The following is a 16,906-nucleotide window of genomic DNA, read 5'->3' on the forward strand; positions in this document are numbered from 1 at the left end:
CGAAAAACAAGGTTGGTTAGCAATTTTAACTCCTGCAACTATAGAGCCCTTCAAGCAGTTTAGCGTCATGCAACGATAACACCTGACCCTTTTACGTCAATACGGAGATAGACGAAATCCATCGAACAGAGTAGTTGTTCCCTGAATACATCTGATAGGGCTAGACGGTACCTGCCTCGACCCTTTTACGTCGCACGTATTTGACGTTTTTTCCATCGAACAGGGTGGTTGTGCCCTAGATACACCCGACCTTTCACGTCATACAGGGATAGACGGTACATGCCTCGAATCTTTTATATCATACGAGTTTGACGTTTTTCCATAGAATAGGGTGGTTGTGCCCTGGATATACCCGACTTTTCATGGCATACGGGGATAGACGGTATCTACCTTGGCTCTATTACGTCGCATGAGTTTGATATTTTTCTATTGAAATAGAATGGTTGTGCCCTAGATACACCCGACCTTTCACATCATATGGGAATATACGGTACCTGTCTCTGCTCTTTTACGTCGTACGAGTTTGACGTCTTTCCATTAAACAGGGTGGTTGTGCCTGAATACACTCGACTTTCACGTCATACAGAGATAGACGGTACCTTACATCGCACAAGTTTGATGTCTTTCTATTGAAACAGGGTTAGTTGTGCCCTGGATACACCCGACCTTTCACGTCATACGGGGATAGACGATATCTGCCTCGACTCTTTTACGTCGCATGATTTTGATGTCTTTCCTGTCTCGACTCTTTAACGTCACATGAGTATGACATTTTTCCTGTCTCATCTCTTTAACAGCACACGAGTTTGACGTTTTTCCTGTCTCAACTCTTTAACGTCGCACAAGTTTGACGTTTTTTTTCTGTCTTGGCTCTTTCAACGTCGCACGAGTTTGATGTTTTTTTCTATCTCAGCTCTTTAACGTCGCACGAGTTTGACACTTATACTGCCTTAGCTCTTTTATGTCGCATGAGTTTGACGTTTTTTTCCTGTCTCGACTCTTTTAATGTTGCACGAGTCTGACTTTTTTTCCTATCTCAGCTCTTTAATGTCGCACGAGTTTGACGCTTATCCTGTCTCGGATCTTTTACGTTGTACGAGTTTGACGTTTATCCTGTCTAGGCTCTTTTACATCGTATGAGTTTGACGTTTTTCTGAATTGGACGTTAGGACATCATACGTACATACGGGGATGAGCTTGCCTCATTTCGCCTCAGGGGATCCAGTCGAGAGAAAAACACTTCTAGACTAGCTAATATCGTCATTGGTGAGGTTCACCCATCTCTGATATGTGGTAGTTGGTAGTTATACTCATATAACCATGGAGTGCCTGGCTACTTTAAAACCTTCATAACAGGCGTAGGAAGTCGGCTTTAAGAACAAGGTCAGATCGATTAACACTTTAACCTTTTGTAGTGATGGAGGAAGTCATTTCTAAAAAGGTTTTGAAAATTGAGGGGTTTAACAATCAGATTGAAAAAACGCTTTTAAAAAGGATGGGTCGTATAGTTTTGTCACCTATGGCCCCTGTGATAGTCATTTTTCTTTATTATGTTTTACCCAAAGATGATGAAAGGATTACCTTGTGGGATCATGAGAACTCAAAAGTCTCGAAGTCGTTTCTTTACTTTTGGAGCTTTCATCTTGTGCTTTGCGGGTCCATGAAAATTCCCTTGGATTCTTGTTAAGCTTCCATCTTAGAGAGGTCCCGATGTTCTTCTAAGATTTGTCAAAGTCACTTTGGTTTTCCATTCATATCACGCTTCCGCATCTTTTTGAGTTGGTTATGTTGGGAACCTGTAAGGTTTAGGAGGAGTCTTCGTCCTCAGGGTCTGCTTGTACCATATTGTTGGAACTTGCAAGTACTTATTTGTACTTGAGTGTTTTTGAATCAGAAACTCATTCTTGCAGTTTTTTTTTTTACCTGTGATATCTTTTCAAGTTTTCACCACGTACTTTTCTTTTCTTTTCTTTTTTTTTTTTTTTTTGCGGTGCCTTTTTAGGTTTTACCACTCTTTTGAGATCGTTACGGGTAGTATTTTCTAAGATACATCACATTGATGGGGTCGTTGAGTTCGCACCCCTCATGATTCTTGATCTTGTAAGAATTGCCTACATGCACTCAGGTGACCAGAATGGCCCCTCCCAATTATGTTTGAACTTGCCTAAAGGGTGTGGGTTTGCAGGAGTGTGGAAGATTTTATTGAGTGCCATATCCCCTTCCCGGAACTGTCAAGGAACAACTTAATTTGGTATGCCATCTCGATTATATGCTGGTAAGCAACAATATTTTGTGTTGGTCATAGTCGTATTTCATCCAAATTAACTAGGGCAGTGATTCGTGCTTCAGTCTTTTATTCCTCATCTGAATCTTTCTGATTAAGCACTTCAAGAGACGGTATCTCAACTTCAATGGGTAACATTGCTTCCATACCATACACCAATGAGTATGGGGTCATGCCAGTAGGAGCCTTCTTAGTTGTCCGGTAGGCCCATAGCACATCATTTAGCTTTTCGTATCAATCTCTGCCAAATTCTATTATTCTGTCTATAATTCTGAGAAGTCCTTTGTTTGTAGCCTCTATTTGTCTATTTCCTTGAGGGTAGTAAGGTGTGGAAAACTTCTACATTATCTCAAACTTTTTATACACCGTAGAGACCTTTTCATTTTTTAGATTGGATCCATTGTCAATAATGATTGACTCAAGAACACCGAACCTGAATACAATATTATTCTTTATAAAATGGGCAACATGTTGTCCCTTAATTTTGACAAATGAAGCGACCTCTACCCATTTAATGTAGTGCTCTGTAGCCGTTAATATAAAACCGTGGACATTTGAGGCTTTCGGTTAGATCAATCCGATGATATCAAGACCCCACATGGCAAAGGGCCCTAAAGGCGGTGTTGAGTTGAGTTGTACAGACGGTGAATGGATGAGGTCTCCTTAAAGCTGACATTTGGGACCCTCTTTACGAACTTCCAACAATCTTCAGCCATGGTGGTCCAGTAATAACCTTGGCGCTTTTTTTTTTGAGCTAAGGCGATGCACCAGAATGACCTCCTTCAGTGTGTGACTTTGTCAGTACTTGGTCGATTTCTAGGTGATCAAGCACCATAGAATGATGCCATTAAATAACATTTTGAACATGAGATCACCTCTTACTAAGAATCCCATATAAAACCTTCGAAGGGCTTCTTTATCCTTTTTGGTAGCTACTTTAGGGTATAACCCATCTTTCAGCAAGGACAGGACATCGTGGAACCATGGTTTTGCCTTAACTAGTGCATCTGAAGCCATGAGAAACGCTTCCCCATCGTTCTCATTTTCTTACTCTACTTCTTTGATCCTTGGAGGGGAAGGATCATGTTTGTTCTTGATATAGAATGGCAGCGAGGTGATTTTTGGAGGAATATCCACCATTGAAGTAAGGGTCGCAAGGGCGTCGGCGAACCGCTTATATTCCCTAGTTGCATGCTGAAATGTGATTTTCTTGAAATATGGGATCATCTTTTCCTCCTTTTCTTAATAGGGCTTGAGTTTTTCTTCTTTCACCTTCCAAATCCCTTGAACTTGGTTTATGACAAGTAAGGAGTCACTAAGCACTCGTATTTGTTGGATTTTCATTCCCATGGCGTTCTTGAGCCCGACTATCAAGGCTTCATATTCAGCAACGTTATTGGTACATGGGAAATTCAATCTCATAGCTGTTGGCATTAAAATCTTATCGAGTGAGCATAGTTTAACTCCTATACCTGACCCTTATTCATTCCTTGCAACATCGAAGTATAGCTCCCAAATTGATTCCTCAATTTGAAGAGGTTCTTATCAGGGAGATCCGTGTTGACGGGAGTGTTATATGGCAGTGCGTGTTCGGCTAAGTGGTCAACAATGGTTTGTCATTTGATCAATTTTTTAGTAACATATTCGATCTCGAATTCGCTCAATAGCATTCTCCACTTCGCCAAACGTTCGTTCAGGACTGGTCTCTTTAATAGTACTTGAGTGGGTCTATTTTTTAGATGATCTTGACTGAATGAGATAAGACATAGTGTCTTAACTTCTGCATGGCCCACACAAAGCGTCAACCAATGCTTCTTCACATTCGTGTATCTTGTCTCATAGTCCACCATAGAGACAGAAATATTTCAAATGTGTACGAATCACATCTTAAAATTAATATTCCTAAATTTATGTTAAAGCTTACCATATTATAAAAATAAAAATTATAATTAGATAAGTTATTTATAGTTTGTATTAAAAAATATTTGTTGTATTAAGAAATATCTTTATTTTTTGACAAGAAATACTTGTTAAATTTATTTTAGAATTCAAAAAAATTATATTTTAAAAAATTTGAAGTGTTATTTGAAAACTTGATGTGCATTCGAATAATTTATATATTGATAATCAAATATTTTATTTATTTATTTATTTACATTATAGATCTTGTAATGCATTATTTTTCTTACAGATATCAATAATACATTTTAAATTAAACAATATTATAAAATATTTTAAATTTGCTATTATTTATATAATAAAATATAAACCAACAATTTTCGTTGGAATATATAATATTATAGTTAGATAGGTTGTAATAATTTTGGGTTATAGTTAGTTACGTTGTAATAATTTGGTTTTTTTTTTTTTTAGTGGATTAAGTTTTTCCACCAATTTGAGATTTTAGTGGTCATTTTCTATCGATTTAATCCATTATTTATTGTAGTTTATGTATGATTATATACTTTATCCATGGTAATTCTATGTTTTTTGTTTTATGTGATGCAACATAAGTTTATACAGGGAAAGAATATCTTAATTATTCACAAATTGATTAAAAATGAAAGTTAATAATGTAATACGTGTATTTCTTATTGGATTCTTAAAAAGTAACATTTATAATGAATTTTCATAATTTTTTTTGATATTTTTTAAGGATTCATAGGACAATTCGGCCAATTCCCGATCCATCACCGATCCAAATGGGTTTTTGAGGTGCCCGATCCGGGGCACCGATCCATTTTTTAAACCACTGGTTTGAACACTCTGCCTCTTTGGTTAAGGAGTCGACCTCGCCAGCCTGAAGCTCGATAGGGTCAACGCTAGCAAGAGTAATGAGAGACTTTGGGGTGTTGGCCCCTTGTTTGGAAGATGACGCCTTTTCATTGGTCCTGACCATATCAATCTTTAGTGTGTGACCTTCGTCATATTGGTCCCATTTGGGAAGGTTGTCGAGGTTTGGAGATGAAGGGCTTCCTCTTATGAGGCTCAAAAGATCTTTTTTGGGTTCTTAAAAGAGATGATCACAAGCCAATATGAACTGATTGGGATCCTCTTCTTTGTCTCCACAGTCAATCATGTGAATAACAACATTCTCTTTCGAGTTGTCTTGAGCTCCTGGCATTTCGGTCGCTGTGACCATATTTTTAGGGAGAGGATTTGTAAAGATACCCACATTTTGATTAAGCACTTCGACAGGTCGATTTCTAAGTGCGACAGTGATGTCCCCCCTATTAATTAACCCTTGAATCACCCGTTTCAAATATATGCAGTTTTGAGTATCATGAGCATGGTTTTGATGCCATTTGCACCACCTACTCTTGAAATGGTGGTTCAGATGGTGGTAGGAGATAAACTATATTCTTAGCCAATAGTAATTCCAACATTTTTCTAATGGGTCTTTCAGAGGGGTGAAATTATCCTCTCGCATTTGGTTATTATTTTGAGCGTTGGCTTTAGGCTGACCCCTTCGATTTTGATTCTGATTGTTGCATTGATCAGCAGAACCTTGAGCCGATCCGTTAATGATGATCTCATTAACCTGATCAGAAGCATTTCCCTTGTTTTTGTCCTTATTTTGGGGAGTTGTTATCAGTTTGTTGTCGGGCTTGGTGCTGAGGGGTTCCCTTTGGCCCTTTCATGTCGCTCCACCTGCTCGATCATGGAGTCAAAAGAGTGGGGGATAAGACCTTGGCTAAAGAAGGTCCTGTACTCGGGAGCAGCATTCTTTAAGACTATGAAGATCTTGGTTGGGTCTATAAGTGGACATTCTATGACCCGCATTGTCGTCTCACAGAATCGACCGATGAAATCCTCTAAGGATTCTCTTGGGTTTTGTTTTGTTGCATTGAGCTCGCCCAAGGAGAGAGGTCTTGGTGTCGACTCGCAGTAGTAAGAGACGAATAGGTTGAACATTTCGTCTGGAGAGATGTGTGGTCGAGTAGACATTGTTCTCCGATGCCAGTTCAAGGCTTCATCGGTCAATGTTTGTGAAAAGATGGCCTTCAGTTGGTTAGGCTTGTCTCGTAAAGCTCGAATGGAGAGGAGGTACGCGTTGACGTGAGTATCTAGATCGCTCATCCCATTGAACTTGTTTCTAAATTCTGGTATAACAAATCCCAGGGGAAGGTCTTCCATGCCTCCAAGGGTCTCATGAACATAGGCCTTCGGGGATAGAATTTCATGTATGCCCATTCTTACAAGCATATCCTGCATTGCTTTTAAGGTGCCTTCTTGTTGAGTATTTGGCATGGCAGTAGGCCCACTGGTTGGTGGGTTCCCAAGAGTAGACTGATAAGTTGAAACTTGGGGTACATGTTGGCTTACATGGGCCTGAAATTGATGAGTTATAGACACCGGGGCGGTTTGATTCATTGGTGCCTGATGGCCGTACTGACTCATAGGTGTTGCCACCGGTTGTGGAAATTACACGGTTTGTTGGACCGGATGAACCAGAGGGACCGATTGAAGAATCGACTGACTTGGTTGTGCTAAGGGTTGACTTATACCACTAACTTGGTTTGGGATCGACCTGTAAGCTAGGGCATGAACAGTGTAACCTATGTCAACTAGACTTTTGAGGGCAGCTTGGACGCCTATCTTGCCTAAGGATCGGTTTGAGTCGACACCTCTACTTCGTACAGTGTTCAGGATAGCATGAGTTGTACAATGGTGACTCGAGGTTGGTTAGATCCCCTAGGCCTAGGTGGGTCTTGGTGGGTCTTGGTTTTGAGATCGTTGCACCTCAGAGTTATCTTAGTTCGAGTTATGGGAATTGGGTTTAGATGTGGCATGAATTTCTTTCCTCACTCGACTTCTACTTTGGTTTCCTAAAATCCCCTATAGAACGACACTTGGTCGGACTCCCGGACTATTCAAGGTTTTTGGGGCGGAGCTGGCTTTTTGAGTCCCATAGATCTCAGGATTAGGAGTGGATGCTTGGGACTCTGCCTCTAATTGAATACTTGGGCATTGGATAATGGATTGTCCTGAGGTCTGTTGATAACTCCAAGAGATTGCAGCATACTGGTCCCTAGGTTTGAGCACGTTAGACTTAGAGTCGGCCATGGAGCAGTCTTCGTGGTCACCTTGAGTGACTGACATGGTGATTTCTTTTGGATGGGTTCTAAAATCTAGACTTAGGTAAGATCTAAACTCGATGACTTAGGGCAAACCTAGCCTGACACTAAGAGCAAAAACCTTAGCTAAGACAAGACTGGATCCTATACTTACTAGACTCAATGGATTTTGGTTAAGACCTTGAACTAGGGTAAGTCTAGTCTAGCCTTAGAGGAAACTCTTAAGCTTAGACCTATGCTAGAACCTAGACTAAGATCTAGACTAGATGGTGCACGAGTCTCGGCTCGGACCAAGAGTGGATCTAGGTTTGGAGGGGTAAGCAACCCTAATGTATTTTTTTATTTTTTATTTATTTTTTCATCTTTTTTTTTTATTAAACACAGTTAAACTAAGCATGGTGAAAGTAGGGAAAATAAGATTTTAGTCAAAATTAACAAACTAAAATAAAATCAAAAGGGCATAAACAAAACAGATCTATCTTAAGCAAAATATTTTTCTAATATATTTTTAAATTTTTATTTTAGGTCAAAAATTTGTAAAAAATTAGCCAAAAGTCCTTGGAATGGTCCTATGGGGTCCCTAAAGTTTTTTGGGATACTTGCAGTTGGGCGACATAGGTGGTGTCGCCCAAGCGGCACTACTAGTGTAGCCCTTGTAGGGTGGGCGACACTGTTGGTGTTGCCCAAAAAATTATATATTTTTAATATTTTTATCTTGTTAATATTGGTGAAATAAGACTACTTTAAACTTGGAAGAAGTAGGAAATAACAAAATTTATGATGAAATAAATTAAAATAAAGTAAAATAGGAAATCCTAGATTGAACTGAAAAATAATTTTTTGTATTTTTAAAATTTTTATTTTGATATGATTTTTTTTTTTCAATCACAAAAAAATCCCTAGAACAGATCCACAAAGTTTTAGAGGTTTATGAGACCTTTTGAATTTGAGCTACGCTGGGAGTGTCGCACAAAAAAAGCAAGGTTTTGGAGCACCTTGGATTCTGGTCACAACTGACTTATGGGACCTTTTGTGACTGAAAACATTGAAAAATAGTGAATAAAAATTATATTTTCAAGCTTAGATCAAGTTCGAAATAGCCCCACAATGGGAGCCAAACTGTTTAAGTTGAAATCTGACAGATATTCCGATGAAGATCTCTCGAATTTTAACACCTTAAATTAATTAAAAAGATGTAAATAAACTAGTAGAGAAAGTGGGAAAGATCAATTCAGATTTGAGGCCAGATTTGCCCGAAAATGAGCAGATCTACTCTCAGATCTGTGGCAGCGCCAGCATGATCCAAAGAATAAAAATACGATTTTTAAGACAAGTTAACAGATCAAAAAATAAACGAAAGAAGCAAATAGTAAAAAGAAGAAGAAATAGAGAGGAAGAAATAATACCAAACCGGGCCGGATGGCCCAGGATTCCTGAGCCTTCAAGGGCTCGCCCGTATCAGAATCAGTCATTTTTGCCTCTTTGATTCGGATGTTGACCATCAGATCTCTAGCGTAAAGGATTAGATCTAGGGTTGTTGTGTCCTAATTCTAGTTTTGATCTAGGGTTTTTGTACTCTAGACCTAGGTTTTTTTCAGTCTTGGGGGTTAAGGCTTCACGAGGCTAGGGTTTCTATCTTCTTTAGGATTTTTCAATCTAGAGATTTTTTTTAAAGCTGTCGGTCTTTTTGGGGTCTAGAGGAGAATTTCCTTGGTTTTCTAAGGGTTTAGTGATCTTCAGAGGTTGAATATGAATTCTGAGATTTTCTCTAATTTTTTGAAATTTTTTGAAATTTTTTGAGATTTTTTCTAAATTTCTAGGAATTTTTTAAAGGTTTTTTCTATTTTTGGTATTTTTAAATAATTTTTCTAATTTTGGTAATTTCTAAGTTTTTTTGGTCTCTTTTTCTCTCTCCTTTTGGGTTAAGGATAGGGGGAATTTATAAGATTCAATTGATGATTTTTTCTAAATTTTTTGAAGTTTTTTCTAAATTTTTTGAATTTATCTTGAAGTTTTAGCCTTTTTTAATTAAAGAAAACACATTTACTGCATCATTAGCTCGCGTCTGGGCATGTTGGGCCCGTTACAGGCCGGCCCACGGCCCGACAGTTGGGTCTCATAGGGACTGACTTGTCATTTGTTATACCTATGTATATGTATGTCTGATTCAGTCGATTCTTGGACCGTTGGAAAGCTCTTGGGCTCTACTTCAAATTGGGATATGATTAGGATAATTTTGGGGTAATTAAATTGAGTTTACTAGGATAACGTGATCCTAAGGGTTCAGAAAATCATAGAATCTGTCAGATTTAAAATGGGGTTTCTACATCATGAAAGCATGAAAAATAAAAATGGATTGTCACGTTTCTCATTATCATTTTCTTTAAGGTTTTTTACTCTACCCTTTGTTGCTTCCAATGACCAAATAGCCGATATTCTCAACAAATCTCACCCCACTACTCTTTTTCACTACTTATTGTCCACCACCTGCTCCCTCTTAAACCATCTTGAGTTTGAGGGCCGGTGTCAAGGGAAGTGTATAATATAATCAATATGTATAGGAAAGGTAGGTGTAATATCTTGTGTTTTATGATAAGTGCTAATGTAGCATACATGTTCAAGTTTTCTTTTATTCTTACCATTAATTGGATGTATAAACATAGAGGTTGTATGGCCCAGGGATGATCAATATAGAAAGAGTTATCTTCTCTAGCAAGTTTCTACTAAGGGAGCAAATGAACAATATGCTATTGGGAGTAGCATATATTTTGGATAAATAATTAGTTATGATTCTATGAGCTAGTTAATCAAAATTTTAGAATTTATAAAAGAGTAATGATCCTATAGGACCCTCCCCCACCTATGTGTGTAGAGCCCCATCATTAAATTTAGCACAGATCCCTATAAAAGTTATCACATAGGTGTGGGACTTGATTTTTTAAAGATCCGTGCTAAATTTAATGGTGATCATTTGGGGTCCTGTACATATGGGTGAGAGAGGGTCCTATAGGATCATTTCTCATTATAAAAATCCCCCAAATTTTTATATATTACCTGCATATATGTTTGGGTGCGGTTTGTATAGAGCCTAAGCTCTAAACAATCAAATTAGAGCCTACCTTCAAATAGTGTCGAGAAATGTGGTTTCAATATTGAAAATCTTTGTGATAGCCTTAAAATATATTTTCATCTTCAAAAATAGTGTAGATTGATAGATCTATAAAAACTTGAAAATCTTAAAAATTGACGGTAAAAAAATGCGTTACAAAATACACTATTTCCAAATTTTGAAATCCATTTTTTTTAAAATCTATGCATCTTGACGTCGAGATGATCAATTTGAGGATATTCGGGCATCAAAACAATACCTTCTAGTAAATTTTTTGTGGTAGGCTCAAAGTTGATTATCTAGAGCATTGGCTCTATATATACTTTTCCCTATTTTAAAAAAATAATAAATAAAAATAAAAATAAAAAATTTCCCTCACTCTGGATATTGAAAATCTAAAGTTACTAGTTATTTTGTACTTTTAAAAAAAGTGATTTTTCACTTCAGATATTGAAAATTCGAAGTCACTCTTGACTACGGATTTTTACTATCTAAAGTTGTGAGGAAATTTCACAAGTTCAAATATTCAAAATATGAAATCAAGCAGGACTTCATATTTTCAATATTTGAAGTGATTTTGATTTTTTTATTTCGTTAAAAAAGAGTTTTAAAAAATAAAAATAAAAATAAAAGTATGGATATTAAAAATCCAAATTCATTTGTGACTTTAGATATTCAAACTCTGGAGTCGAGGGTAAAATTGAAATAAAAAAAGACAGACAAAAAGGGCATGCATGTAATAATTTTATAATTACAAATTTACATTGGCTGTACGAGTAAATTTCTCTTTTAAAAAGCGGAATGTCTACAAAGAGACTATTTATTTTTTGTACGTTGAGGTCACAATCTTTCTTATCCCTTAAATCTTAAAATGGTTGGCTGTAAGAGTATCATTGAATAAACACAAAGTTCTACAAAATAAAGTTTCGGACTTTGTGACTCACCCCAAGGCATCCAAATTTGATATCTGATGAGTGTATATGATTTGACCTCCATGTACAAAAGATAAAGGGTGTGGTTTGTATAAAGCCGAGGATCTAAGCAATCAAAGTAAGGCGCACCTTCAAATAGTATCGAAAAATGTGGTCTCAATATCGGAAATCTTTGTGATAGCCTTAAAATATATTTTCATATTCAATTATAAAATTTAAAACTTCAGAAATAGTGTACAACGATCAAATCTATGAAAACATTGAAATATTGAAAATTGAGAGTAAAAAAATGCGGTGCAAGATGTATTATTTCCAAAACTTGAAATCCAATTTTTTCTTATGTTCATGCATCTTGATGTCAAGATGATCAATTTGAGAATATTTGAGCATCAAAACAACCTCTTCTAGTGTACTTTTCGAGGTGGGGTCTAATTTGATTGTTTAGAGCTTCAGTTTTTGAGGTGGGCTCTAATTTGATTATTTAGAGCTTCAGCTCAAGATAAACTTTTTTAAAAGATGAATAGTCTCTTTATAGACAATCCCTTAGAAAAGTATCACTTTTTTTTTATTCCAATAAGTAGCGACGTCTTACATTAATTTCCAAAAAATTTGTACTTAAAATGAAAACGCAATGACCATTAAGAATAACAAAACATTGGATAAAAAATAGAGGAGGAGAAATTGGGTGGTTCAAATTGGAACCCGTCACTGGCCGGTTCCAGTTTCAGCTGATTTTGGTGACCCGACGGGGTATTTTTAAAAAATTATATAAAATCTAAAAAAATAAAGGATTTTGTTTGTAATGTATTTTTTTAATGTTTTTCATCATTTTAACAAAGACTAGAAATTGTTTTGGCCCTTAATACTTATTTTATATTTTTCCCATTTTTTTGAATTTTTTCAAAAATAACCCTGGGCACAAATCGATTATCTAATATCTATTTTTTTATTATTAATTTTCAACTTCATTGAGATGTGGTTTGTTTAATCATGCTTTAAATATAATTTTTATATTTTATATTTTATTTTTATTTTTTAAATACTTTTTTGTTCGCCCGAGAATTGTCTAGTTAGGCCGGTTGAACCACTTCCAGCCCCATGTACGGTTAACCGTTCCGGTTCGATTTTTAGAAATAGGGGGCGCCTTCAAATAGTGTTGAAATATATTGTTTCAGTTTTAAAAATCTTTATGATGGCATCACAATTTATTTTCATCTCTTGTTATAAAATTTAAAGTTAAAAAATAGTGCTTAGATAATACAATACGGTTTAGATAAGGGCAAGCTTTCTATACTTCCCTACAACATAAAACTTATATACTGTCCCGTATCGAACCATCCATTATGAATGGAGGGCTAAAATTGGCCCAATCACAATGTCACGTCTCTACATTATTTTATTTTTTATTTTTTTTCTATAAACTATTTTGACACCAAATTTTGGACGTTCAATCCTTTATTAAGCTAGCACTACCGAAAAATATAAAAACAAATATTTCTAATAAAATAAAATAACCAAAATACCCTTACAAATTTCAAGGGGTATTTTGGTCATATATTTTATCGAAAAGTTATTTTTAATATTTTTTATAGGTGCGCCCCAATGAAAAAATGGGACGTACCAAATTTCATATTCATACAATTTGTATAAAAATAAAATACTTTACGATATTGGATCTAAGATTAAATGGTGAATAGAGATCAAAATTAGACGGCTAGATGATAGGTGAAGCATAGATATTTTTATGGTGTAGGGAAAACATGGAAACCTTTCTCTTTAGGGGCATAATACAATACAAGGTGCACTATTTTCAAGACTTAAAATCTATTATTTTTTATATCCCTATATTTTGAAGTCGAGGTAATACTAAGGGTTTTTCAGCATCAAAATAATTTTTTTTAATGAATATTTGAAGTACGCCTTTATTTAATTATTTACGGCCTCACCCTTATGTAAATGTTTTCCAAAAGACATACCTCGTCAAAAAGCCATAGCAAAATTACGGAGGCCGTGACCCGCCCCAGAGAAAAACACGAAGAAAGGAATGAGAGGTGGGAACTACAAGGCATCGGGAGACAAAATAAACAACCAGCACGGCCCTTTCGCTCTCAGCCCCGGATAGCGATCCGTGTGCTCGAGATCACGCATTTCCATCCGTTGATAGGCCCCAAAACTGACGGTCCAGATCCTTTCCCGCAAAAACAACTTCAAAAAACGCAAATCCGCCATATCTACAAATACCACCACCCTGACGATCAAAAGCCACGCTCACATTTGGCATTCCTCTCTCACTGCTTCTGATTTTTGCCCTAAACCCTAAACCCCTTTAACTGTTTAAGGTTCTCTGTTTCTTGCCCTAACCCTAATCCATCTCCATGGCTCGCACAAAGCAAACTGCTCGCAAATCAACCGGTGGTAAGGCGCCAAGGAAGCAGCTAGCCACTAAGGCTGCTCGGAAATCAGCTCCAGCAACTGGTGGCGTGAAGAAACCTCACAGGTTTAGGCCTGGTACTGTTGCCCTTAGGGAGATCAGAAAGTATCAGAAGAGCACTGAGCTTTTGATCAGGAAGCTACCTTTCCAAAGGTTGGTTCGTGAGATTGCTCAGGATTTTAAGACTGATCTGAGGTTCCAGAGCAGTGCTGTCGCTGCATTGCAAGAGGCTGCTGAGGCTTACTTGGTTGGGCTTTTTGAGGACACCAACCTCTGTGCTATTCATGCAAAGAGGGTCACCATTATGCCTAAGGATATTCAGCTGGCTCGCAGGATCCGAGGCGAGAGAGCTTAATTGTTTCTTAGCTGTGGCTAGAGTTTCTTTGTTGATTTAGGGTTTTTTCTTTTGTATCTAGAGTTTGATGGCTGGATCCAGGTTTCTGACCATTGTAATGGTGCTTTTTCATGCTATTGATGCTCTTGTACCTCTGTTGTTGATGCTAAGGGTTTTAGGGAGATTGGTCCTCAGTAAGAGGGTTATGATCCTCTTATAGAAGCACAGTTCTGGTTATCTTGCCTTCACTGTATGTACTGGTGTCAAATCTTTCTTTAAAGATAGTGGTTTCTGATAAGAAATGCAGTGTATGAAATGCCATGGAATTTTCATTTCCAGCATTTACATTTGTGTTGGCTCTCAACATGCTTGAAAACGTGTTAGATATCTTCCATCTTTAGATGTTATCCACTTTGCACCGGAAAACGTCTCTTCTTGGCCTCCCTGAAACTAGTAGCAATATTTTCTTTATTATTTCATTATTTGTTCTCTCTAATCCAATGTGTATATCATTATAGCATAAGCGGTTTCCTCATCTATATGGAGCTGAAGGGGTGTCTCTCCTGCTTTAGGAGGATTTTTGGGACATTGATGCTTATAAAGCCCTTTAATCTACTGTGAAGGAAATACAAACGATAAAACTTGCGCTATTTTGGCACTTGGAACCCTTGAAGCCTCCTACCCCAATAAAATCAATATTTGATGCCAATTATCTTCTGGAAATGCATTCAATAAAGAAATCTATCTAAATTTTATTGCTTGAACAAGGGCAATTTTTTCCTTTTCATCTCAGGTTGTAATGGAAATGTTATTCAACAAGTGAAAATTATGTGGAATATTTGCTTATTACTTTCATTATTGGCTACTGTGTATGGCACTGGAAGTTGCTGGTGCTTCAATGACTTATTTCTCTTTTTCAGGCAGCATATGACATTTGAATTTCTCTTACGCAACTTGAAATAGCACAATACATCTGGCCTTTTGTTGAAAGAATACAACAGGGTGATTGATTTTATCGATTGTGATTGCAATTTGTGATTGATTTTATTAATAGTGATTGCATCATATTTTATGTTTAGTTATTCATCTACAAGTTGAGCCACAAGCATGTATTATTGGCCATTTGATTATTAGCCAAAATTAATAGCGAGGCTGCTTGGTATTTGAAAATTTATTTATGTTCTCCTATTATATGCAAAGACTTAATTTGCTCGTCCCTGTCTCTTTGCAACTGGTTTGTGTTAGAAGATACTTTATCTCATTTCACCTCAGAAGCTATCAAATACTTAAATGAACTTTGGAATTATCTGTTTTTTTTTTTTTTTAAAAAAGAATATAATTGTAAGTTTCCATGTTTGCCATTGCTTTATATTTGGTAATTTTTTAATATCTACAATTGTATTTGGATATGGTTGCAGAGATATTTTTTGTCAACTTTTAATGGTTTTTATAACTTTTATTGGGCCAATGTTACATACCTTTTGGTAGTTTATGAGAAGGGTGAAATTGTTGTTGAATTTGATTTGGGATTTGTCTGAATTAATTTTTTCCATTCACAAAGTCAATAAAAGAGAGGACTGGTTCTGACATTTTATACTTGACTGAATACTACTATAAGACTGAAAATTTTTAGTATGCGTGCTTATTCAGGTGTCATGTAAAGTATTTGTGGATGCAGCCTCATGTTAATGTGCTACTTATATTCTCTCCAATGGCTATGTCTCTTTCTGGTGCGGTTGTTGAAAAAGACTTCTCTTGGTATTTCTACAACTTTTGTGGTGTATTAGTGCCCAGTTCAAAGATGCTTGAGCTCTAAATGTCGGTGGTTCAAGTTTTAAGACTCTAAATGTCAGATTGTTATTTTGTTGTGATAGTCTTTCAAGGAATTTATACTTTCCATATGGCTGATGAACTGATTAGATTGCGATCTTGTTGTGATAGTCTTTCAATGAATTCTATCTTTCAATGAATTCTACTTTCCATTTGGCTGATGAACTGATTCTTATTTGATCATTAGGAAAACAGGTTCATTCACATTTACAAATTTATTGCAGCTGTACAATATCTATTACATTTCTAGCTTCAATGTGGATTTCTTGATTAGAGCTGTTTTTGTTTATTTGTTGTGGCTGACTGGCTGTACGATAGTTCGAGACACCAGATACGAGAGGTTATAGAATTTGTGAAATCTCTCTGGATTGCTGTTAGGAACCTTCTCTTTGTCAAGAAATGGAAATCCAATGTCTCATCTCGTTGTTATTTCCCTTTTGTAAGATGTTAGGCAACCATTATAGTATGATCTCCTCTAATTTATTTAGTTTAGTATCTTTGATCTAACGATAATAATGAATCAATTGTATCTGTTTTAAAATGTTTATTGATTGAAATTTGTGATAACCTTTTGAAATTTGTTTACGTCCTGTATACGGCCACTATTACTGCTGATATTCTCTCCCTTGTCTAAGCAGTGTTGGTGGTGGGCCTATTTATTTCAGTGCCAAGCACCTCACTATACGATTACGTTAGCATGTTAACAACTTTGTATATTGAAGTCCATCGTAGTATCATTGAAAGTTGGATTTATGTGATCTAGCTCGTTATATGTATTCTGATTTATTTATTTATTTTTTATTTCCACTTGTAAATAGATCATTAATTGACTTGAAAAGATTAAAAATAAATAAATCTTGGACCTAAAATTGCTACTAGAACCACTCGTTTAAAACTTACACTTAAGC

General features: G+C 36.3%; 1 protein-coding gene across 1 annotated transcript; it reads left to right on the forward strand.

The window, feature by feature from the left end:
* The first annotated feature begins 13,667 nt into the window (after positions 1-13,667).
* On the forward strand, positions 13,668-14,470 carry LOC110006361 (histone H3.2). Its single transcript, XM_020668558.2, has one exon. The coding sequence runs from the start codon at positions 13,779-13,781 to the stop codon at positions 14,187-14,189; it is 411 nt and encodes a 136-aa protein (XP_020524217.2). The 5' UTR covers positions 13,668-13,778; the 3' UTR covers positions 14,190-14,470.
* Positions 14,471-16,906: the final 2,436 nt, after the last annotated feature.

The sequence above is a fragment of the Amborella trichopoda genome, chromosome 9 (assembly GCF_054954075.1).
Source record: "Amborella trichopoda isolate Santa Cruz 75 chromosome 9, AtrichopodaSantaCruz75HAP2 v2.0, whole genome shotgun sequence".
In the NCBI taxonomy this organism is placed as follows: Eukaryota; Viridiplantae; Streptophyta; class Magnoliopsida; order Amborellales; family Amborellaceae; genus Amborella; species Amborella trichopoda.

Excerpts from the sequence above, each read along its gene's own strand:
- LOC110006361 (XM_020668558.2), top strand. The coding sequence starts at position 13,779 with ATGGCTCGCACAAAGCAAACTGCTCGCAAATCAACCGGTGGTAAGGCG.